The sequence below is a fragment of the Sorex fumeus genome, unplaced genomic scaffold, assembly GCF_029834395.1.
Source record: "Sorex fumeus unplaced genomic scaffold, SorFum_2.1 ptg000061l, whole genome shotgun sequence".
Classification (NCBI taxonomy): domain Eukaryota; kingdom Metazoa; phylum Chordata; class Mammalia; order Eulipotyphla; family Soricidae; genus Sorex; species Sorex fumeus.
The window spans coordinates 32,916,742-32,941,340 of record NW_026606118.1 but is presented as its reverse complement, the minus strand read 5'-3'; the positions used below and the strand labels follow the sequence as shown (position 1 = coordinate 32,941,340).

The window sequence follows — 24,599 nt, the reverse complement described above, 5'->3', positions numbered from 1 at the left end:
CAGTCTCCAGGCCGCCTCCATACGGAAACAGAAATTGTGAACCCGGCATTGCCGAAGCCACCCCTGCCCCGGGAGGGAGTGCGCATGCGCCCTGGGGCCTCGGGCTGCCTTAAATACCGGCATGCGGGCTTCGGAGGCCTCTTTCCCTGCCGCCGCGGAAGTACGCGGAGGCGGAGGCTCGGGGTGAGTGAAGCCGGAGCGGGTGGTGGTTCGTCCATGGTTTCTTGTTCGGTGTTTTCTTCTTCGGAATCGAGCGTGGTTCTCTCTGTTTTCGGTAGAGCTGGAGCTATTAACCGAGTGCCCCGTATCTTTCTTGCAGTGTGTTCAAGATTCGGCTCCACCCGTAATCCACCGCCATGGCCGAGGAAGGGTGAGCTCCGGGGACGGGACGCCCGTGCTTTGGGGAGGCCGGAGTTGGGGGGAGGGGAAGCTCCGGGTCCTCGAGCGCGCCCGTCCTGCCCCGGGGACTTCCTCACGGGCTCTTGGTCGGTGTGTCGCTAGCATTGCTGCTGGAGGTGTAATGGACGTGAACACTGCGCTGCAAGAGGTGCTGAAGACCGCCCTCATCCACGATGGCCTCGCACGTGGCATCCGCGAAGCCGCCAAAGCCCTAGACAAGTACGTGTATGAGTCTCAATACTGTGGGTTGTTGGAACCCGAGCAAAACTGCCGCCAAGGGACCCAAGCGTGAAGTTTTCAATGGTGGTGGTAGCACAAAAGTTCTGAATGACATCCGCCCTGCAGGCAACGTAGTAAAAAAGGTACCAGACCTTGGATCTTACCTAGTAGCCCCCCCCTCCCCGCCGAGTTTTTGTGGGGTTCCGGTTGGAATGGGAAAGGCGCTCTTATTAAACCAGAAGTTGGACGACTACAGTGTTTGAATGATGACTTACATTGTTGTCGGATACCCCTTCACTCCTCTCATGAGTGAAACCTGTATAGTCTGACAAACCTGTAGGCTGTGGACCTAATTTTATATATAGGGAAAAGGTGAAAGTGACTAAATAGAACTAACTAAAGGGAATTTCAAGCTATTTATATAAAGCAACTGGAGTACTGGTTGCGTTGAAGTTGAGATGACTTGAAAATTACAGGTGCAGACAACTGGGTATCTGATGTAGCGATTCCGGTTTATTAGGAGTGGCAAGGATGCATATTATAGCTGAACGGAAGTGAAAACCAGAGAAACTGTCACTGATATAGCGTATATGCTGAAATTTTCTTTGGTATGGTATGAAGTAAACCCTGCTGTTACACCTGGTGGGTGCAACATGCCGTTAATAATCTAATAATTGGAAGTTTGTTGAATAGAATAGTCATGTGTTTACAGGATAGCATGATAATTTTTTGGATGCAAATTGGTGATTTTTTTTTTATCCAGACTTGTTTATTCTTAAATTACCGAAGATGATTTTGGATGCATGCCTTTGAAAACCTGTTCTATAACTCGATTGTGCTGCATGTTTACTGGTGGGCCCAGAGCAAAGTGAGCTATGGTGTGAACTGCAAGAGGTGAATCTAGAGCTGACCCGAGTTTGAATTTTGTATTTCAGGCGCCAAGCCCATCTTTGTGTGCTTGCATCCAACTGTGATGAGCCTATGTATGTCAAGTTGGTGGAGGCACTTTGTGCTGAACACCAGATCAACCTAATTAAGGTATGTTGCAAATCTGATATATTTGAGGATGATAAATTAGCTTAAGGTTGTGTTGAGTCTACATAGTGTTTTTGCCGATGGCAGATTTTAGCCTAAGCCCATTACTTGCTACAGGTGTGAAAAATTGTGCATTGGCTACTAAAACATGAAAAGTCAGGTTTTCAGGAGCAAGAACAATTTTTCTGTTTTTGTAAAGTATTGGTTGCTGTGCATGATGACAACTGGCTCCCTCTACTGAACCGCTTTGAGGAAAATGCCATGTCACCCAGTCTGACAACAGCTGCCTTCTGGGTTAAACTTCTGGGTTTATATTACTGTGTGCTAATACACTGACTTTTGTCTTCATGTATCTCCTCCCCATAGGTTGATGACAATAAGAAGCTAGGAGAATGGGTTGGCCTCTGTAAAATCGACAGAGAAGGGAAACCCCGAAAAGTGGTTGGCTGCAGTTGTGTTGTGGTTAAGGTAAGTAATAATTCCCTGGATTAAGGTTGTTCTGGGTTAGCAAATCAAAACTCCAAACTGGGGAAAAGTTGGGTTGACAAGCCAGTAAATAAATCTGCTTACTTGACTGTGTTGGCAGAAATTCAGAAATAGCTGGCAATACTAAAGCCATGTTACGAGCCTTAACGGCATTGAGGTTGTTAAGGTCCCTGAAAGTGGCTACAGAAATTGATAAAGATTCACATCAATTATTTTGATAGTGATGTTTATAACATGGTATTTTGTAGAACATTAGTTTTAATAACATTTTAAGCAATTTGGAGTTTCCAAGTACAGTAAGCAATCTTTTTTTTTTTTAAGGACTATGGCAAAGAATCACAGGCCAAGGATGTCATCGAGGAGTACTTCAAATGCAAGAAATAAAAAATTTTTTGGCTGTTTCTCATGTGTTGGTTTATTTGGGGCAGTAAGATCCATTTTCATAGTTGACAAAGTCACTGACAAAGTCAGGTGATAACATGAGATCTGTTTCTGGTTTACAAAACCAGAAACTCCTTAAAAAACTTAAACTGAGTTAACAGTGGATAGTCTTGAATTGTCCTGGTACCACACAAAAGAATGAAATCAAGTCTGGATCATGTTCGAGTATTTCGGGCCAGGAAGGTTTAGTCAAGATAGTTTCAATTGATACTTAAGCCTGTGAGATGATGGGGCACCTACTGATGCAATTTGAGTTCTTAAGTTGTTAAATAGCTTTGACATGTAAACTACAATTTGCCTTTTAAATGCTTATGGCAATTTGATGACTAAAGACTCAATATCAAAGTAAGCTCTAGAGTCATAGTTTTAATACTTTAATTACTTAAAAATACAGAGTAATTTTATAGGCCTCCATGTTTTTTATGAGACTTGGTACAAATTTTCTTTTTGATTTTTTTTTTTTTAATTGAATCACTAATAGAGATAGACCCCTTCCAAAGCTTTCTTGATCAGGTTTCAGTCACGACATTAGGTACAGATTTTAATCTTAAGAAATAACCTAGATAAACTTTGATATCAGTGTTAGACAGGCATCTGTTCACTGATGTGGGTGCTTCACATTGTTTTGTAAATTAAATCAGCTTTACTTGAGGTATTTACTATAGGTACTCTTTAAGTGCAAGTCCAGGTACAGCTGTCACTCTTAAGGCATGCTAAGCCATAGTTTAGCTTTCAATATTGAGTAATAATGTTTAGTATTGAGTAATATTAAGTAGTTGGCCTTAATGTAATGGTCAGATCTAGTCGGCTGAGTCCTTTTACTATAGACACCTTTTAGCCATTTATAAAAACAGCTTTAATGTGATGGGTGGCATTTGTCAATACTCTGCCTAATTCTATCGATAGCCTATTTGTATCCATATTCAGAATTGTATTGCCTTCCTTACATGTTTATTCGCTTCTGTCTCAGGCTTTGTTTCTTGACGTTTATCTGTTAGGAATCTAGCACCCACTGGACATGAAAATGGATAAACCTCAAGATTACTGATGGAAATAAGCTTTCATTTGGTGCAATTAAAATGTGGACTTTTGAGTCATAACTGATGCTGCACTGCACTCAGGAATTACTGCTGCACTCAGGAATTACTCCTGGCAGTGCTCAGGAGACCATATGGGATGCTGGGAATAAACCTAGGTTGAATGGAATGTGGAAGACAAAGGCCCTAACTGCTGTGTGATGGTACCAGCCCCCAAGGTGGACTTTTTAATTTTACCTAACCAGAGCCTTGCACACCTTTGGCCATACTTGACATTCTAAAAAATTGTACCAGTGCCATAGCTCTTCCCTGCTAAATTGTCTATCCTTTCACCCATGCATCTGCTTAAAAGTAATGTAACAGCTTATTTAAGGGTATGTCTATACCATGATTATAAGAGTATTGTACTATATGAACTTTTTTTTTGTGGGTGGTGTTACTGTCAGGGGTGCTCAGAACTTGGTACACAGCATGAAAGGCAAGTGCCTTACTCTTGGTACCGTACCTCTCATGTGAACTCAACTTCCTACTTGAATTAGAAAGTGTACTAAATACAAATGCAAAGAAATAAAACCAGGATGGCCATAGAAAAAGACTTTGAGGGTGTGTTCTAATGTTGAGTAATGTGTAAGTAAGTAAAGGCCCTCCCGTTGATCATTGATTTGCTCGAGTGGGCCCAGTAACGTCTCCATTGGAGACTTTGTTGTTACTGTGTCTGGCATATCAAATACTCTTGGTAACTTGACGGGCTCTCCGAGAGGGGCGGAGGAATCGAACTCTGGTCGGCCATGTTGGCTGCGTGCAAGGCAAACGCCCTACCTGCTGTGCTACTGCTCCAGCCCTAATACACTCCAGAGTAAAGTGTATTAGTAGTTAAATGCAGGGCTTCATTTTGTTACCTGCTGACTCAAAGGAGTATCAGGACAAGAAAGCTTTAACTGCCTTTTGATCTTCCTGAAAGGAAGGAGACCCTTTAGCCAAGGTAGGGAAAAAAGCCACTCAGATAGGTACCCACCCAGGAAGAAACGAAAGTGAAGGAGGACATGATCTAGAGAAGCAGAGGCTATCAAAACTTTACTACTGTCAAGAAGCTCGTGGGTAATGTCTGATAAGGTGCTGGGAGCCTGAAGGACTGTTGTGGTCCAAGTGGAAGGACAGGATAATTAAGTAGTACTTGGATTCAATAGAGTTAATTTAAGTCAGGGGTGGTGGCATGCAGTGCAATCACTATGCAGCTCTCATTTTTCTTTCTGGAACCCTGACTTAGGCTTTTAATAGAGTAGAAGCACAAACACCTAAATTCAAAGTGCCCAACTGATGTTAGAACATGTTGAGATGCTTCAAGTAAGCTTTATGTTTTGAATTTTGGGGGTCTTGGTGTATGTGCTGGTGTTGAAATTTGGGCCCCATGTATATATAGCATGTGCTCAAACCCATTGAGCTGTCTTCCCTGTCTAATAAAAATCTGTATCTCTTTCGGGGGTTTGGTTTTGGGATCACATCCAACTGTTGAGAGCTTACTCCTGGCTCTGCACTAAAGGATCACTTCTGGTGGGCTCAGGATTTTATGGGGGCCTGGGAACCAACCAAACCTGGGTCAGCCACATGGGGCAATAGCATAATCTTTTCGACTAGAGTTTGGATGGCTAGCAGTGCCACATCTGTTTGAAGGACTTTCGAACTTAGTTGTTGCTTGTCAGGAGTGGCACACTCTATATGCTCGAGCACACATTTAATTACTGTGCACATGTGCAATTCTCTCTGGAGATAACATATTAAGTTTCGTGCACTGGATCTGGTGCATGAAGGGATCAGACTTGGCATGTGGATCAGTGAATTTGTGTCTGCAAGGCAGGCACTCTACCACTGAACTGTATCTGGGCCCTTCAGTTTTTTTTTTTTTTTTGATATTAGAACCCTACAGATAATAATTAGTCTTCATTATATAGTACCATGTCTTTTACTTGGAGAGGATTAAAAATGGGATAAGTTTGATCCTAAAACACCTTTACTGCATATCAAGGCAGTTTTCTTTTGGCCTGTTTGCTGGTCATTGCTATAATCTTATTCCTAAATTGATTTATACTGGGCCTTGAGTTTGGTAAGCAACTGTACCAGAAAATGGTAAGTGCTTGAAAGCATGAGTATGAACACTTTGGGAAGAAATGTGATGCTAGAGACTGGTGATGTTACTGTGGCCCGGCTGGCCCGGTAGGTCCTGAAAAGGTTGCCTTTTCCCCGCCTTCAGGCCACACCTAGTTATGCTCAGGAATCACTCCTGGTGGGGCACAGGGGACCATATGGGGTACCAGGGATTGAGCCCGCTCAACTGTGTGCAAAGCAAGCAATCTGCCCATTATACGATCTCGCCAACTTGAAAATCTCTTTTTTGTAACAGGAGAGAAGTGATTAAAGTACAGTTAAAGATGAATATTTTTGGTTTTGAGGACATGTTTATTTGACTTAATTACAAGTGAAAAACTTCATTATAAATGAAATACACAAACCCATTGGAAATATGTTTAGCAAGTGGAAGACAGTATTTGATATATTTGCATACATATGATTATTAAAATGGTCAGTGTGAAAGGATATTAATGCGAATTTTTTTCAAAGTATTGAAGATGTTCATCAATTTGCTCGAGCGGGCCCAGTAACGTCTCCATCGTGAGACTTGTTGTTACTGTGTTTGGCATATTGAATACGTCACAGGTAGCTTGCCAGGCTCTGCCGTGTGGACGAGATACTCTCGGTAGCTTGCTGGGCTCTCCGAGAGGGGCGGAGGAATCGAACTCGGGTCGGCCATGTTGGCTGTGTGCAAGGCAAACGCCCTACCGCTGTGCTGTCGCTCCAGAAGATGAACTAAGAATCACATTTTGCTTAAAAAAGTAATGGGAGAAAACAGCTGGGATAGAGAAAGCACACTATGACAATGGTAGTTGAAATGATCAATTTGGATAAGAACTGAGTCCTGAAAGTAGGTAAAAGAAAAAATATGATAACCTTTTAGTACTTGTACTGCAAAACATAATGCCCAGCTGGTGGAGGATGGGTGTTGGAATATTATATGACTGAACCCCAATCATGAACTACTTTGTAACTATTTCATGATGGTCCAATAAAAAAGTAAATAATGGGATATAAGTGCATGTGAGTAGAGAAAAAAATTGGAAGGATATATATCAACGTTTTAACGGTTATTTCTGGGGAGATTTTATTTTAACTTCCTTTTTCTTTTATCATGTACTTTTTTTGTAAGAAAGTTTGTGAAAAAAAGTAATTAGTATTTTATTGGAATTAACATTAAGTACCATTAATAAAAATTTAAGGAAATTATGAGACCAAGTTAATTTACCGTCTAGTTAAATTATACTTGTGTAAAAATAAGTGGCTTAAAAAGACTGAATTCAATGGGCTGGAGTGATAGTAGAGTGGATAGAGTATTTGCCTTGCACATTGCCAAACCCAGTTTTTGTCTAGGACACCCCATAAGTTTCCCGGAGTCTGCCAGTAGTGATCCCAGAACGCAGAGCCTGGAGTAAGCCTGGAGTCCAGTTAGGCCCCAAAAGCAAACAAAAACAGCCCAAATTCAGACATGGCCAGCAGAGGGCAGTAAGAAGCTGATAATAGTAAGAGAGACATTAATGGAAAACTTAACACTAACGGGAAGCTCTGGGTTGCAGTGGCACAAATCTCTTCCCCTTTGGCAAGAATTTCTCATTTTTGTTGTTGTTGTTGTTGTTTTTGGACCACACTGGGCAGTGCTCAACCTTGCACTCAGGGATCACTCCTGGTGTTTCTTGGGGTTACCATATGGGGTGCTGGGGATTGACCTGAGCTCTTGTTTCGAACCTTGCTTGCCCTGGAAATGATTTCTCTCCCACTCTAAAAATTGTTGGGCAGGCTTGACTGCTTCTGGTTGTTTTTTTTTTTTTCTTTTTCTTTTTTTTTTTTTAATTTTTGGGTCACACCTGGCGATGCACAGGGGTTACTCCTGGCTCTGCACTCAGGAGTTACTCCTGGCGGTGCTCAGGGGACCATATGGGATGCTGGGAATCGAACCCGGGTCGGCCGCATGCAAGGCAAACACCCTACCTGCTGTGCTATCTCTCCAGCCCCTGTTTTTGCTTTTGATCTTTGTATAACAGTCAGTTCTGAATCCTTAACTGAGGAGGTGGTTTCTTCATATGCTTTAGGAAACCGAGGTATATGTAGTTATTTTTTAGACAACTAATAAATTGAAATGACCACATATTAAAGGAAAATAAAGGACTTGGATAACATTGGATATTATATATTATAATAACATATTGGATAGCAACGTTTTTGTTTATGTGTCATTCTTTTCCACTATAGTGGAGGGTTTCGTGAAGATCCAACCCAAAGCTTTGAGAGAGGTTTGGACCTGTTCTGAAAAGTGGGTACATTTCAGGCTGTTTCACTCCGGGTGCCCCAGAGGGCGTGGGTGAGACCCCTCCCTGTCCCAAGGGAACGAGTCCTGGCAGCCGACAACTTCTAGAACCCAGCCTCCACCAAGCTCATGGCCGCTCTCCACACATCACCCATGAGTGAATCTATTCCTGGACTGCGTGGCTGCATTCGTGGCTGTGCAATACTTCAAACCAGACACCCTACCTTTACTCCAAGATTATGGCACCAAATTTGATAGTGTTCAAATTAGGAGGCAATCAATCTTTTTTTTTTTTTTTCGTGCACGGGGGTTACTCAGAATTACTTCTGGCGGTGCTCAGGGGACCATATGGGATGCTGGGAATCTAACCCGGGTGGGCCGCATGCAAGGCAAATGCCCTACGCCCTGTGCTATCACTCCAGCCCCAGGAGACAACCATCTTAGAGGGAAAATATACATTTTTCATTTTACAGATACATATATAAAAAGCACACAAACCTCATCCTTTAACAACATTTTAGTGATCTCTTGTAGAAGGATTTAATGGTCCCTAGGTGAAAATACACCAATCTTCACATTCTTTCCTCTACTGATACTTTTTTTGTAGCATCTTCAGTGATTTTTCATGACAAACAATACAAAATATATTATTTCGGTTCTACTTTGAGTTAGGGATTGGAAACACCCGAATTATGGTGGTGGGAAGGTGTAATGGTGATGAGATTGGTGTTTGAATATTAAATGTAATCAATTATTGTGAACTACTTTATAAAATAGTTTTTTTTTTTTTAAAAGGATACATTTTGACCAGGGCTGCTTAAATCTACTTTCAATCCCTGTTCTTGAGAATGCAACATGGGCAAGCTCTCCTCAAAACACCTCAGATTCATTATGTGCTTGATTTTGAGTTAATATTTTGGTTTTGCATATTCAGAAGCCTGTTGCCATTCTTCCCCCTCCACCCTCATTCAGTGAAACGATCCTACATGGAATTTTGAGAACTATTCAAAGGCAACAGATATATCTTAGAGACGATAATCTCCACAGGGTAGTTTCATGGAAGCACAGACTTGTTTCATACTGTATCTTAGAACGTTGCTCCATGAGAAAATGCTCTACATCATTAATCATCAGGGAGATGCAGATCAAAACCACAATGAGATACCATCTCACACCTCAGAGACTGGCCCACATTCAAAAGAACAAAAGCAACCGATGCTGGCGTGGATGTGGCGAGAAAGGGGCCCTCCTTCACTGTTGGTGGGAATGTCCACTGGTTCAGCCCTTCTGGAAAACAGTATGGACGATTCTCAAAAAACTAGAAATTGAGCTCCCATTTGACCCAGCAATACCACTCCTGGGAATATATCCCAGAGAGGCAAAAATGTATAGTCGAAGTGACATCTGCACTTGTTTGTTCATCGCAGCACTCTTTACAATAGCCAGAAACTGGAAGAAACCTGAATGCCCAAGAAAAGATGACTGGTTAAAGAAACTTTGGTACATCTACACAATGGAGTACTATGTAGCTCTTAGAAAAGATGAAGTCATGAAATTTACATACAAGTGGTACAATATGGAAAGTATCATGCTAAGCGAAATGAGTCAGAAAGAGAGGGATAGACATAGAAAGATTGCATTCATCTGGGGGATATAAAGTAACAAAGTATGAGATTAATACCCAAGAATAGCTGAGATCAGCACCAGGAGGATTACTCCATAACTTAGAGGCCAGCCGGGTATCCTACAGGAAAGGGCAGTTCAGATAGAGAAGGGAGCACCAAATAAAGGATGTTTGGAGGATCCTCCCAGGAGGGGAGATGCATGTCGAAAGTAGACTATGGACTGAACATGTTTGCCACTCAATGCCTCTTTTGCAGACCACAACACCCAAAAGGAGAGAGAGAACACAGGGGATTGCCCTGCCACAGAGACAGGGGGGATGGGGGGATGGGGGTGCGAGGGATATTATCCATGGTGGTGGAAAATGGGCACTGGTGGAGGGATGGGTATCTGATCATTGTATAATTGAAACCAAAGTACAAAAAATTGTAAATCTACAACTTTAAAAAAAAATAAAATAAAGGGGGGAAAAAAAAAAGAATCCATAAAAAAAAAAAAAGAACAGTGCTCAATGTGAAAGGTACTCAATTATTTGTAGTTGGAAGAATAGATCTGACTGACTTATTTAATGAATTAGTTTTAATTTGAGAGCTCTATTCTCAGGCTTAATTTCCTGTCTTTTTTGAGCTTTTAATTTCTCATGTTCCTTTTCTTCTGGCAACAAATATGAATCTTTCAAATTGGGCCTCTTTTTAGACCCATATGGTGCCAAGTTGTCTGTACTACGTTTCTCTCCAAGTTCGCTCTGCAGAGCAGGGCAGCGATGCATACCCTATCACGTTATGGGGAACACAGCTCTAAGAGTCTGAAAAAATAATTTTAAAAGCCATTTTGAGACCTGGGAATGGTAAAAAAAAAGCACATGAATTCAGGGAAACTATTTTACACTGCAATGATTTCTTTTTGAAGCCTGTTTATTGAGACACATGCCAACAGCATAGTATTATACAAGTGATGTGAGTTAAATCTTACACAAATGTTGTATTTGTCTTTTTATTTTTCCTTCTCTCCACCAAACTGCCCCCAACTAAAATTTACAAACGGATATAAAAATCCTGTTTGTACCTGGTTGGCTTGTTAGAGAAATACTAAGTAAAAGGCTTGTGACGTATCATAGCACTGCTACAGGTTAAAAGGAGCAAAATGCACATAAAGAAACTTGAGTCATAAGGGGAAAATAAAATATTAACATACAGAGGACTACATGCTTAAAACTCTGTCTTTAAAATTTGGTTTTGGGGGATACTTGGTGAGTTCTGGGCTCAGCAGATGTTTTGCTAACTGGGTACATGTTGTGTCTTGCTGGGAGGTACTTAACCCACACATGGGCCATAAATGGACACAGTTATGCTGTTATATGGGGGGGGGGGGGCAACAGACGTAAACTTTAAAGGAAGTGAAATACATTCTACCACAATCCACAGTCTACATTTCAAAATAAAACCCAGTTTAAAGTTTTGTATTCTAAATATCTGTCAAGTAGAACCTGTTGTAAATCTATTATTTACAATTATATCAGAAGTGAAGTGACCACCTAACTTGAACCAGGCTGTAATGCAGAAGCAGAACTGAGAACCCTCTGTGGAGAGGAAACAATGCATATTAAATCGTTTCGATTTTAAAATAACCAGATCAAGGCATACAGAGCGTACTAGTTGCTACCTTTATGGCTGCCCAGTGTTGTCATGTGAAGTCAGTCAAAGCATTCCGGGTTGCATTGCTCCCATCTGGCGTGCTGGGGAACAACGCAGGGCAGATGTGAGTTTTGTTAACCTTCAGTTTGAGTTTGAAACTATCACATTGTGTGTGAGTAAAAATAAGTAAGAAAAGAGCTGCTCTTTGAAGACATGCCTATGTTTCTGTGAAGTGCTGAGTTTGTGCCCTCGTAGCAGTGGGTGACAACAGACTTCTGCTGAAGCAGCAGCCGGCCCGAACCAGGGGTCCCAGGAACCCCCCCAGAAGAATGGCAATGTGAACTCGAAGTATTTCGTTTACTTGCTGTAAATGAAAACGTGTCAAAAGCAAGTGGTAAGAGAAGAGCAGAGAGCTAGGAAGGGAGAGAGATGACATGGAGAAGAGAGAGGCAGGAGAAGAAATGTTCAAGGATCAAATGAATTCACACTATTAAAATACTAAAAAATGGTACAGTGGCATCATTCATATTTGATTTCAGGAAGAACAGCAATTGATGTTATAAAACATTAGTTGGGCATAAGTATAAATGAATCATTTTAGTTATGGGGTTTGTTTGGCGGGTTTCCCCAGCACTGCCACTGGTTTTATACTGGGCTGTGCTTGAAGATCCTGCAATGCTGGGGATCAAACCTGGGGCCTTATGCATGCTAGGCTTACTTCTGCCCTTTGAACTCTGTTTCAGCCCCAAGTAAACTAAACGTTAACTGATTGGCTCACTTCCCCCCCCCCCCCCCCCCCGTGGATTGGTTTGGGTCACAGTCAGCGGTGCTCAGGGGTCACTCCTGGTGGGTTCAGGAATCTATGTGTTGTACTGGAAATTGAACCCAGGTAAGCCACATGCAAAAAATCTCTACCCACTATACCATAATTCTAGCCCCTAATAAGTTCACTTTCATTGAACTGAGTAAAATGTAGTAGTAGTTATTTTCCATGGTTTTTAGACAGTTGCATCTTAAATGGTATCTTATTGATACAAAGACACTCAGTCAAACTGACTTTCCGTAGTAAGCTTGTGTGTGTGTGTGTGTGAGTGTGTGTGAGTGTGTGAGTGTGAGAGTGTGTGTGTCTGTGAGTGTGTGTGTGTGTGTGTGTATAAGTCATGGTGAAGGGAAAGGTTTGCTCCTGAGGAGAAGGGGTGCTGAAAGATGCCAAAGTGATATGCTTGATACCCAATCAGTAACAGCATCATAAATCACAGTGCCTAAAGGATAAAAAAGCATTTGCCATAGAGACAGTAAGTGGGGTGGGAGGGAAACAGAAGGTCGATGGAGAGAGTTGGACACTGACAAAAGGACTGGGGTTGGAACATGGTATTCCTGGACCAATATAAAGCAGTCAGTCTTTGCTAGTTTCTAGACTTGTATCTGTGCAATAATATTTTCTAGAAGCAACGAAACCAAATCTAATCCTACTCGGGGGTTTCAACTTGATCTTTCAAATAAGGCATTCAAACTTAGAAAGTAAAAGCAAATTTTGATAAGAGATGAACACTCTAATTTTATTCTTTCTGATTTAAGGGCCACACCTGGTGGTGCTCAGGGTCTACTCTTGACTAGGTGCTTGGGGGTCAATCCCAGTAGTGTTGGGGAGACCATGCACTGATCAATATCAAATATGGGATCTGAGATGCAAAGCGAAGCATCTTCTCCTGCTCTCTGAGCTATAAGCCTGAAAAATTCGGGGGGAAAATACATTTAAAAACACTTTATATAAACTGGAGAACAACCAACCAAGCATAGATCTTCACAATGTATAAATAAGTATTAAAAGTAAAAATTATGTAGAGCTCAGTGGGAAAACATAAACACTGTTCCCTGTAATTTTATAATTCTCTAATTTCTGCCTTGATACCTTGATTACAAATAAATAATAGGCATTTCTTTTATTCTGGCATTCTCTACCTTAGACAATTCCCCACATGCTTCAAATCACATTTAATTTTAATCATTTGCTCTTTTGTTTTCAGTTTTTGGGCTACAGGGGCACTGCTCAGGGGTTACTGCTAGCTCTACATTCAGGAATCACGCCTGGTGGGCGTGGAGGACCATATGGGATGTGGGAGATTGAACCGAGGTCGGCAGTGTGAAAGGCAAACACCCTACCTATTGTACCATTGCTTTGGCCCCTGATTTTAATCATTTGAGTGGGGTATACTTGGAAGTACTTGCATGAAATTCTGGGCTCTATTTAAGACAAACCATTAAGTATCAAAAAATCTATTTTTAAACCATAATTACCACATGAAGTTATTTATTGCTAAATGAAATACAATTTAGAGAATTAAAACAATTAGAATGTTCTGCATAATGACACAGTAGCATTACTTTTGGGGGCAGGAGTTGGATCTGAAAGCCACAATACCAGGGTATTTACACCTGGTTCAGTGATGGGGTGTTGCTTCCTGAGGGTGCAAGTGAGACTGTGTGCTGGGAATTAAATCGGGGCCAGCTGCAAGGCAAATGCCTTCACCCCTGTACTCTACCTCCAACCCACTAGTAATATTCTTTAATTCTGTCTCCCAGGGTAGCCATTAATAGCAATTATGGTAAATAATCAGTGACCTCCTCGCTCTATTCTTGATCACGTTTCTCTTTTCTCCTTCTCCCCTTCTATTACTGGTGTGATGACTCAAGTTCGTACACATCCCTGACCGTGGGCTTTGCACATTTGGTTGTGATACTTGCTGGGGACTGTCTGACTGGTTGAGGCAGTTGCACATGTTCTTACTGGGGATGTACTCCTATAACTGTGCTCATGCATATACTACTCTCCAGGGTCACAGTGGTGCTTACAGGTACCATGCTCGCCCAGGTCACACATCCTGCTTACTGCGCTCACCCTTCATTTTCAATTGCAGTGCTTTCACATACCTCACTGGTAGGCTGGAAGATCATTGTGCTGCTCAGGGCCCCGAAGAGCAGACCTTGCCAGGGTTGTGCTCTGTGCCCAGGGGCTATGCTGGTTCTTAAACTTAAACTTCACACTTGCAAGACAGGTTTTATGCCTTAGAGCCATTTGGGTTCTGGTTGGATTGTTTAAGCTAACTATTTGAGCTAACCAAAGTGTAATTTTTCTAGGTTTGTCCTATATTATGGAAAGGTGATGTCCTCTCAGAGAGAATTTGGATCAGGAGTTTAGACTTGATATACCAAGATTTTTCCCATTGAATATGCAACTTGTAGACAGAATCTGAAATTTTAAGTTGGAAGGGTCTGATCTTGTTGAGTTCCCTTATTCTCTAGCTGGGAAGACAGAGCCACAAATCATAGGAAAGGCCAAGTGATTGGAACATGGAAAGTAAACTGATCAAGAATAGAATTTGTGGAATGATTCCTGAATATAAAGCCAGGAGAAACCCCTGAGCATCACCATGACCCAAAAAGACAAAAAAAAACCAAAACCCAACAAAAAAAAACCCCCAAAAAACAAAACCACCAGAAAACCCAGAATTTTAAATTTTGTTTAAGATGTATTTTATATTTAATGTATGTAGAAAAATAATATTTTGCAAATTGTGTGTATATTGGTGAGAAATATAAGTGATGAGAACCATAAACATGCTTTGAGCACATAAACAATTTTTCATACCGGAAAAATATGCTAACACTGGTGACTGATGGCTTTCATTAGAAGTATGTACAGATGTGGAAGAATGTTTTCAAAGCTAAAATGTCAAGAAACTGTCCTCAGGCTATCTGCTTCATCTTGTGTGCTCTGAGTTTACTGTACAGTATTTTCCTGATCTGCCTTTACTCCATATAACCCATGCCAGTCAATCCCAATGCAGAGTGGAAATCAAGGATCTGCAAGAGGCTCTTTCTGAGTCTTTGATACACAGGTGAATGAACAGGACCAAGAATGTGTGTGTCACTAAAGAGAAGTAGTTCTGAGGATATAACTTGTGTAGGCCATATGCCTAGCATGTGCTAGGCCCCAAGTTAAATTCCTAATCATGGCCCTGCTACTCTCTAGCACTAATGGTATTTTATTGGTGGGACCTGAGCAATGCAGGGTGTGAAAATAATTAAAAAAAATTTCAGGCAGAAAGAGAAAAGAAGAAAAAAATTAGAAAAGGGAAAATGAGGAGAGCTTTTTGTGTTTGAGTGATTTGAAGAAAACCTTCCTTGATGTGTATAATAAGGACATATTTTTAGAAAGAGTGCAGTTTGCTATTTTGCCTTGCTATCAAATGAAGTAAATGGGCTGAAGAGATAGTATAGTGTTTAAGGTCGGCTTTGTATGTGGTTGAACTAGGTTAAATCTGACACTACATATGGTTCCCCAAGCATTCCCAGGAGTGATCCCCAACCACTATTGGATATGGTCTCCAAACAAAAAACTCAAATAAAATAGATAAATTAGTCTGAACTTTCAGAATGTTCATAAATAACTTTACATGACAAGTATTATCTATCATTGGTTGGTAGGGGAAATGTATATTATTTATCACTTTATTTATAGATTTTTTGGGGGACATTGAAGGTTCTCAGGATTTATTTACTCCTGGATCTTTCTTAGGAATCACTCCTATTTGTGCTTGGGGGACTATATATGATTTTGGGTATCACAGTGATAGCACAGCAGGTAGGGTGTTTGCCTTGCACGTAGCCAGGTCCGATTCCTCCATCCCTCTCGGAGAGAACAGCAAGCTACTGAGAGTATCCCGCCCACATGGTAGAGCCTGGCAAGTTCCCTGTGGCATATTCAATATGCCAAAAACAGTAACAACAAGTCTCACAGTGGAGAAGATACTGGTGCCCGCTCAAGCAAATCTATGAACAATGAGAGGACAGTGTTACAGTGCTAACACAGGGTCAACTATGTGCAAGGCAAGCTCATTAACCTTGTACACTCTCCTGTCCCAGAACAGGACTTTTTATTTGGGGGCTGGGATAAAACTGGGTGGTGGTTGAAGTGATCACTCCTGGAAGTGCTAGGGGGTTATAAGGTGCTGGGGATCCAACTCATGCCTCCAGCTGAACTACTTTTGAAAAAAATTCTCCCTCCATTCCTTCTTCCCCTTCCTTCCCTTCCTTCTTTTCCTCGCACTCCTTCCTTCCCTCCATCCCCTTCTTTTCCACTCACCTTTTCCTCCCTCCCCCTTCTCCCTCCTCTTCTTTCCCTCCTGCCCCTTCTTACCTTTTCTTCCCTCTGTCTCCTTCCTTCCCACCTTCCCTTCTTCCTTTCCTTTTTTTCTTTGCTTCCTCTCATCTCCTCCTGTGTTCCTTCTCTTCCCTTCCTTCTATCCTTCAAGGGCCTTACCTAGAGAGGGTTGGGCTCTGTGCCTTATGGCCATGCTGTTTAAAGAATCTAAATCTCATAATTCTTCAAGTTTTCCACCCTGTTCAACTGTCTTCCCAGCCTTGAGATTTTCTTTTAAAACAATACTGGATTAAGTGTCAATTCTTCTGACACATTTATCAAAACATTGCTGATATTCTTACAGGAAACTATCTCTTAAGAATCTATTGACATAAGCATTAATCTCAATGGGGAAAAACTAAAAGCCTTCACTCTAAGATCAGGCACAACACAAGGTTTCTCACTCTTGTCACTTCTATTCAATATAGTACTCGAGGTACTTGCTATAGCTATTAAGCAAGATAAAGATATCAAAGAAAATCAGATAGGAAAGGAAGAATTCAATCTCTCACTATATGCAGATGACATTATACTATACTCAGAGAATCCTAAAAACTCTACCAAAAAGCTTCTAGAAACAATAGATTTATATAGTAGAGTGGCGGGCTACAAAATCAATACCCAGAAGCCATGTAAAGAAAACTACAAAGCACTACTCCAAGAAATAAAAGAGGACACAGGGAAATGGAGACACATCCCCTGCTCATAGATTGGGAGAATTAACATTGTAAAAATGACAATATTCCCCAAAACATTATATAGATTCAATGTGGTCTCTGTAAGGATATTAATAACATTTTTCAAAGAAGTAGACCAAACGCCCCTGAAATTTATAGGGAACAATAAACCCCCATGCATAGTTAAAGCAGTGCTAGGGGAAAAGAAGATGGGAGGCATCACCTTCCCCAACTTCTAACTGTAATTCAAAGAGGTAATAATTAAAACAGCATGGTATTGGAGCAAAAACAGACCTGCAGACCAATGGAATAGAGTTGAATATCCTGAAACAGACTCTCAAATATATGAACATTTAAGAACAAGAAGTATCAAGTGGAGCAAGAAAAACTTCATCAACAAGAGGTATTAGAAAACTGGAAGCTACATGTGAAAAAGTGAACTCAGATCTATTTTTAACTCCATGCACAAAAGTCAGATCAAAATGGATAAAAGACCTCAATATCAGACCTGAATTCATAAGGTACATGGAAGAAAATGCAGGCAAAACCCTTCATGACACTTAAGCTCAAATCATCTTCAAAGATGAAACACCACAGACCAAGCAAGTGAAAGCAAAGATAAGCAAATGACACTACATGAAACTAAGAAGCTTCTGCACCTTGAAAGAAATGTTGTCTGAGATACAAAGACAGTCCATGGAATGGAAAAATTATTTATTCAATACCAATCTGGTAAGGGGTTAACATCAAAGTTAAATAGGACACTGGTAGAACTTTACAAGATAAAACATTCAACCCCATCAAAAAATAGGGAGAGGAATTGAAGAGAAGCTTTATCAAAGAAGAAATTTGAATAGCCAAAAGGCACATGGAAAAATGCTTTGCATCACTAATCATCAGGGAGATGCAAATAAAAAAAAACAACGAGATATTATCTTGTACCACAGAGACTGGCAAATATCTAAAAGAACAAGAGCAGCCAGTACTGGTGTGGATGCAGGCAGTAAGGGACTCTCCTTCATTGTTGGTGAGAATTCCAACTTGTGTAGCCTTTTTGGAAAACAATATGGACATTCCTGAAGACTAGAAATTGAGCTCCCATTTGACCCAGCAATACCACTTCTGGGAATATACCCTGGAGGCCCAAAAACACAGAGCAGAAACATCATCTGCACTTTGATATTCATTGCAGTGCTGTTTACCACAGCTAGACTCTGGAAACAACCTGAGTGCCCAAGAACAGATGACTGGATAAAGAAACTATGGTACATATACATGATGGAATATTGTGTAGCTATTAGGAAGAATAAGGTCATGAATTTTGCTTATAAATGGATTGACATGGAGAGCATCCCATTGAGTGAAATGCATCAGAAGGAGAAGGACAGGTTATAGACTGCATTCATTTGTGAAATATTATATATGCATAGATATTATATATATTTATCATACATGCATATATATATAAACTAATATCCAAGGTGAGGGTAAACAGGTGCCAGGAGGAAAGGTCACTTGTGGAAGTTTTACACAAGGGTGTGAGTTGGGGGTGGGGTGAAGGGCACAGGTAAAGGGATATACCTGATAACCTTTCACTATCTGTGTTGCAAACCAGAAGACCCTGAAGGAGAGAGAGAGAGAGAGAGAGAGTGAGAGAGAGAGAGAGAAGAAAAAGAAGAAGAAGAAGAAGAAGAAGAAGAAGAAGAAGGAGGAGGAGGAGGAGGAGGAGGAGGAAGAAAAAGAGGAGAAGGAGGAGTAGGAAGAGAAGAGGAGGAGGAGCAGTAGGAAGAGAAGAGGAGGAGGAGGTGGAGGAGAAGGAGGAGGAGGAGGAGGAGGGGAGGAGGAGGAGGAGTGTGACAGGTGGTGGGATGAAATTTGGAAAACAGAAAGGATTCTTTTGATTATAGGGATACTGGTAGAGAGGCTGATGAGTATATTGGTGATGATGGATGCAGTAATTTTGTATACAAATAACTTAAAGTTTTAATTTTTAATGTTTTAAAACTTTTTACTTTTTATTGAAATACCGTGAGACACACAGTTATAAAGCTGTTCATGATTTGGTTTTAGTCATACAATATTCCAACACTTGTCCTTTCACCAGTGTACATTTCCCACCACCAATGTCCCCAGTTTACCTCCTTCCCTCTCCCACTGCCCCCAGGCTGCCTCTACGGCAGGCACTTTTCTTCTTTCTCCTCCCCCACATATCTCTCTCTGTCTTTGTCTCTGTTTGTCTGTCTCTCTTTCTCTCTCTTTCTTTCCTTTTGGGCATTATGGTTTGAAATACAGGTGCTGAAAGGTTACCATGTTTGTTCTTGTACCCACTTTCAGCATGCAGTTCTTGTACAGTGATCATTTCCAACTATCATTGTCATCGTGGTCCCAGCTCTTTCCTAATTGCTCTTTTCCCCAATCCATCAGTTGTGGCACTTGTGACAGGCTTCCAACTGTTACCATAGAAGTTAGTCCTTCTGGCCCTTGTTTCTTCTCTCTTTGGGTGTTAGTCTCATCATATTTAATTTTATTTATTTATTTATTTTTTAATTTTCATTAGTGAAACATCTGAGGTACAGTTGTAGACTTACAAATTTTTGTGCTTGGGTTTCAGTTATACAATGATCCACCCCTCCATCAGTGCCCAATCTCCACCACCACGGATCCCAGTATCCCTCCCACTCCCCCATCCTCCCCATCCCACCCTGCCTTTGTGGCAGGGCATTCCCTTTAGTTCTCTCTCTCCTTTTGGGTGCTGTGGTTTGTAAAAGAGGCATTTAGTGGCAATCATGTTCGGTCTATAGTCTACTTTCAACATGTATCTCCCATCCTGGGAGGATCCTCCCACCATCTTTTATTTGGTGCTCCCTTCTCTATCTAAGCTGCCTTTTCTCCTAGTGTGTGCAGTTGGCATTCATCTGGGGAACAAAAAGTAACAAAATAGGAGACTAACACCCAAGAATAGCAAAGATAAGTACCAGGAGGTTTACTACATATGTAATTTTATATTTCACAAATGAGAGCATTCATTCTATGTTTCCTCCTCTCCTGACTCATTTCACTCAGCACGATATTCTCCATGTCCATCCATTTATAAGAAAATCATTTTTCCTGGTGGCTATGTAGTATTCTATGTGTAAACATACCATGATTTCTTATCCAGTCACCTGTTCTTGGGCACTTGTTTTTTTTTTCTAGATTTTGTCTATTGAGAATAATTCTACAATGAAGATAAAAGTGTAGATGGTTTTATTGCAGTGCTTTTGAGACTTTGGATGTATTCCCAGAAGTGGTATTTTTGGGTCTTATGGAAACTCAATTTCTAATTCTACCAAACAGTTTATATGCGGCAAATTTAATTCTAAAACAGAGAGAGGCACCACAAAAAAAAAAAAAAAGAATTACAGAGCAATATCCCTAATGAACACAGATGCAAAGATCCACAACAAAATACTAGTAAACGAAATCCAACAACTCATCAAAAAGATTATACACCATGACCAAGTACAGATGATCATTTTTGTCTTCCTTCGTTGTGGCAGCCTAGGTCGGCCTTGAGATTTTGTCGGCCTCTCCTTTCTCATCCTTCTCAGTGCTGCCATGTCGGTGAAGCCTTCTGGGTCAGGTGAATGAGACCAGTTGTAGTTACTGGTTTTGGCATATCGAATACACAGCGGATAGCTTGCCAGGCTCTTCCGTGCGGGCGGAATACTCTCGTTAGCTTGCCAGTCTTTCCGAGAGGTATAGAGGCTTTTGGGGTGGCCTCTAATCACCCTTGTAGGTGTTACCATATTTGAACCCTATCAAATATGGTACGACAATTCCAGAAGACGGGTATTTAGTGTCTTATGATGTGTCGCGCGGCCGCTTGCGGCCGCGCGGGTCCGGAAAGCGTCCTGGAGTGTGGCGACGGCTGGGTAGTGGAAGTAGTGTCGAGAGTGGAAGTCTGCCAGTGGGGTATTTATCTGGGTAGGGTGGGTCTCCTGTGCACAATTCGATCCCTGGGTGGTTGATGGAAGCAGACAGGGCAGGGTAGGGTGGGGCTCCTGATTAGAATCCCTTTGTCACCTGTGGTGGTGGGAGCAAGCAGAGAAGCTCTGTCCCTGGGTCCGCCGAGCCTGGAGTCCAAGGTCTCAGAGAGTTCCGCTTACCTTGTTCTGTGGGTCTTCAGTTGTGCGTGGGTCTCGGCCGGAGCTGCCGCGCGGGTCCGGAAAGCGTCCTGGAGTGTGGCGACGGCTGGGTAGTGGAAGTAGTGTCGAGAGTGGAAGTCTGCCAGTGGGGTATTTATCTGGGTAGGGTGGGTCTCCATCTGTACTTTCAATGCACGTACGCTAGCATCAGATGCATCCATCGAGGACCTGATGGTACAAGCGCGAATGATCAAGTACGACATCATTGGTCTGACCGAGACAAGAAGACACGAATCTCACCATGCCGTTTTCGACACTGGAGAAGAATTGTTCCTCGGAACATGCGATAAAAGAGGTGTTGGAGGCGTCGGTGTCCTTATCAACACAAACTTGGCCAAGAGCATTGATTCATTCGAATGCCTAACAACCCGAATCGGACGTTTACATTTGAATAGATGTGGCTCACTGCCTGCAGTTTCTATCTTCGTTGTCTACGCACCAACATCTCATTATGATGAAAGAGAAATCGAGAAGTTCTACATGGAGCTAGAGAAATTCTATAAAGAAGACCACACCTTCTACAAGATCATTGTGGGTGATTTTAATGCCAAGATAGGACCGAGAAGATCAGCTGAAGAACTTCACATCGGAACCCATGGCCTAGAATGGAACGAACAGGGTGAGAGACTGTCTGAGTTCATCATGTCGACCAAGACCATTCATGGTAACTCACAGTTCCAGAAGGCAGAATCTAAACGATGGACATGGGAGTCTCCCGGTGGACGATTCCACAACGAAATAGACCACATCATATTCAATCGACGGTTTTGCCTGACTGATGTCGCTGTTGTCCCAAAATTTCGAACGGGATCGGACCACCGTCTCCTTCGTGCAAAATTCTACTTCACAGAGCGGGGAGAAAGGGCTGCAAAGTTCAAAAAGAGAACTCCCAGAACGACCACCAACTGGGAACTCTTTGGTACTATTGCGGCAACATGGGAAGATGCCATTGTTGACAACATTGACGAGGAATACGATCGACTGGTTCAGCACCTCCATGAATGTGCGAGGAACGCCAAGAGAGAGATAGCCACAAAAAGTCGCCTATCTTCGAAAACTCTTGAGCTAATTCGCCAGCGTGGTTTGGCGCATGCCTCAGGCAACCGCAAGCTAACCTCCGAGCTTGCAAAGCAGTGCAGAGATGCGATCAAGGAAGACCTCAAAGAGAGAAGAGCAGAAGTACTGGTAGATGCGGCAGAAGCCGGGAAAAGTATTCGTAACGCCCGCCTGTCCTTCGCCAACTATAAGACCAAGATGACTGCCCTCCGACGTCCTGATGGATCCATCACATCCTCCAGAACGGCAATGGAGAAGATTATCCATGACTTCTACTCAAATCTCTTCGATAGCCATGTCCACTTGCCGACATACCAAATTCCACAGGATGGGTATGTCGTTCCCAACGTTCTCCCTTCCGAAATCCGACACGCCATTTCGTCAGTAAAGAAGCAAACAGCACCCGGCCCAGACAAGGTCAGACCTGAACACCTGAAGAACCTGCCGTCAGTACTCATCAATACACTGGCTCGGCTCTTCACTCGCTACCTGTCTGAATGCAAGGTTCCATCTCAATGGAAAACCAGCAGGACCGTACTACTGTTCAAGAAGGGAGACATCCATGACATTGGCAACTATCGCCCGATCTGCCTATTGTCTGTCATCTACAAGTTGTTCACTCGAGTCATCCTGAATAGGATTGGCAGAACACTAGATGAAGGACAACCATGCGAGCAAGCAGGGTTCCGCAAAGGATTCAGCACCATCGACCATATCCACACGATAACCAAACTCATTGAGGTTTCTCGGGAGTTCAAGATGCCGCTCTGCTTAACGTTCATTGATTTAAAGAAGGCCTTTGATTCTGTTGAGACGGAAGCGGTCATTGAAGCCCTAGTCAATCAGGGCATTCAAGCCCAATACATCAGGATCCTCTGTGAGCTGTATTGCGGATTCACTACCAGGATCTCACCATTCTACAAAGAAGTGATCGTTGATGTCAAGAGAGGGGTGCGGCAGGGTGATACCATTTCACCAAAACTCTTCAGTGCCACCCTCGAGAACATCATGCGACGACTGGAATGGGAAGGAATGGGAGTGAAGATAGATGGTCGGCAACTACACCACCTCCGCTTTGCTGATGACATTGTTTTAATAACACCAAACATCAGCCAAGCGGCACAAATGCTGGCCGACTTTGACCGTGAGTGTGGAAAGGTAGGACTACAGCTGAATCTTACGAAGACAATGTTTATGAGAAACAGCCTTGTTCCTGACGCCCCATTCGCTCTCAATGGAACGACCATCTCCGAATGCAACAGCTATGTCTACCTAGGTCGAGAGGTCAACATGACAAATGACCTGGCACCCGAGCTGCGCAGGAGGAAGAGAGCGGCTTGGAACGCCTTCAAGAACGTCGAAGAAATAGCTAAGAGGACGAAGAACCTCCGGCTCCGGGCACATCTCTTTGATTCCACTGTTCTTCCTGCATTAACATATGCCTCAGAGACCTGGGCCCTACGCAAACAAGATGAGAACGCCATTCAGGTCTCCCAAAGAAGAATAGAAAGAGCTATGCTTGGAATATCACGTTTCACTCAAATGAGAGAAAGAATCCGGAGTTCTGACATCCGTCGACGATCAAGGATCAGGGACGCTGTCTCATTTGCCAAGGTGTCGAAAATCAGATGGGCTGGTCACGTAATGAGATTTAAAGACGACCGTTGGACTAGAGCTGTTACTGATTGGACTCCACGGGATGTCAAGAGACCGCGTGGCCGCCCACCTACCAGATGGTCAGACTTCTTTGTCAAGGTCATGAACGATCGGTTTGAGGCCCTCCATGTTCCTGGAGCGAAGAGATGCCATTGGGCTACACTAGCACGCGACAGGGACAAATGGAGACGTTACTGGCGCCCACTCGAGCAAATCGACGACTAACGGGAAGTTTAGTGATTAGTGACCAAGTACAATTCATCCCAGGGAAGCAAGGATGATTTAACATTTACAAGACAATCAATATAAAGTTTCATATGAATAAAAAACCCCATATTATCATAATCAATAGATGTAGAAAAAGCATTTGACAAGATCCAGCATCCATTCATGATAAAAACTCACAACAAAATGGGAGTTGAAGGAACTTTTCCTCAATAAAACCATCTACCATAAGTCTACAGCACGCACTATTCTCAATGGGAAAAAATTAAACCTTATCTTATGCTTTTCCTCTAAGATCAGGCATAAGATA

The 24,599-nt window shown here is 42.2% G+C and overlaps 1 protein-coding gene and 3 non-coding genes across 4 annotated transcripts; all 4 read left to right on the top strand.

Annotated features, from left to right (window-relative positions):
- Window positions 1-77: 77 nt before the first annotated feature.
- On the top strand, window positions 78-2,540 carry RPS12 (ribosomal protein S12). The gene is made up of 6 exons (XM_056126222.1): window positions 78-183; window positions 320-370; window positions 502-618; window positions 1,554-1,656; window positions 2,020-2,121; window positions 2,461-2,540. Exons 2-6 carry the CDS (start codon window positions 357-359, stop codon window positions 2,521-2,523), a joined length of 399 nt encoding a protein of 132 aa, XP_055982197.1. The 5' UTR covers window positions 78-183; window positions 320-356; the 3' UTR covers window positions 2,524-2,540.
- On the top strand, window positions 876-952 carry LOC130034844 (small nucleolar RNA SNORD101). The gene has a single exon (XR_008794170.1). It is a non-coding gene; the product is annotated as a small nucleolar RNA SNORD101 (small nucleolar RNA).
- On the top strand, window positions 1,861-1,937 carry LOC130034865 (small nucleolar RNA SNORD100). Its single transcript, XR_008794182.1, has one exon. It is a non-coding gene; the product is annotated as a small nucleolar RNA SNORD100 (small nucleolar RNA).
- On the top strand, window positions 2,200-2,327 carry LOC130034857 (small nucleolar RNA SNORA33). Its single transcript, XR_008794178.1, has one exon. It is a non-coding gene; the product is annotated as a small nucleolar RNA SNORA33 (small nucleolar RNA).
- Window positions 2,541-24,599: the final 22,059 nt, after the last annotated feature.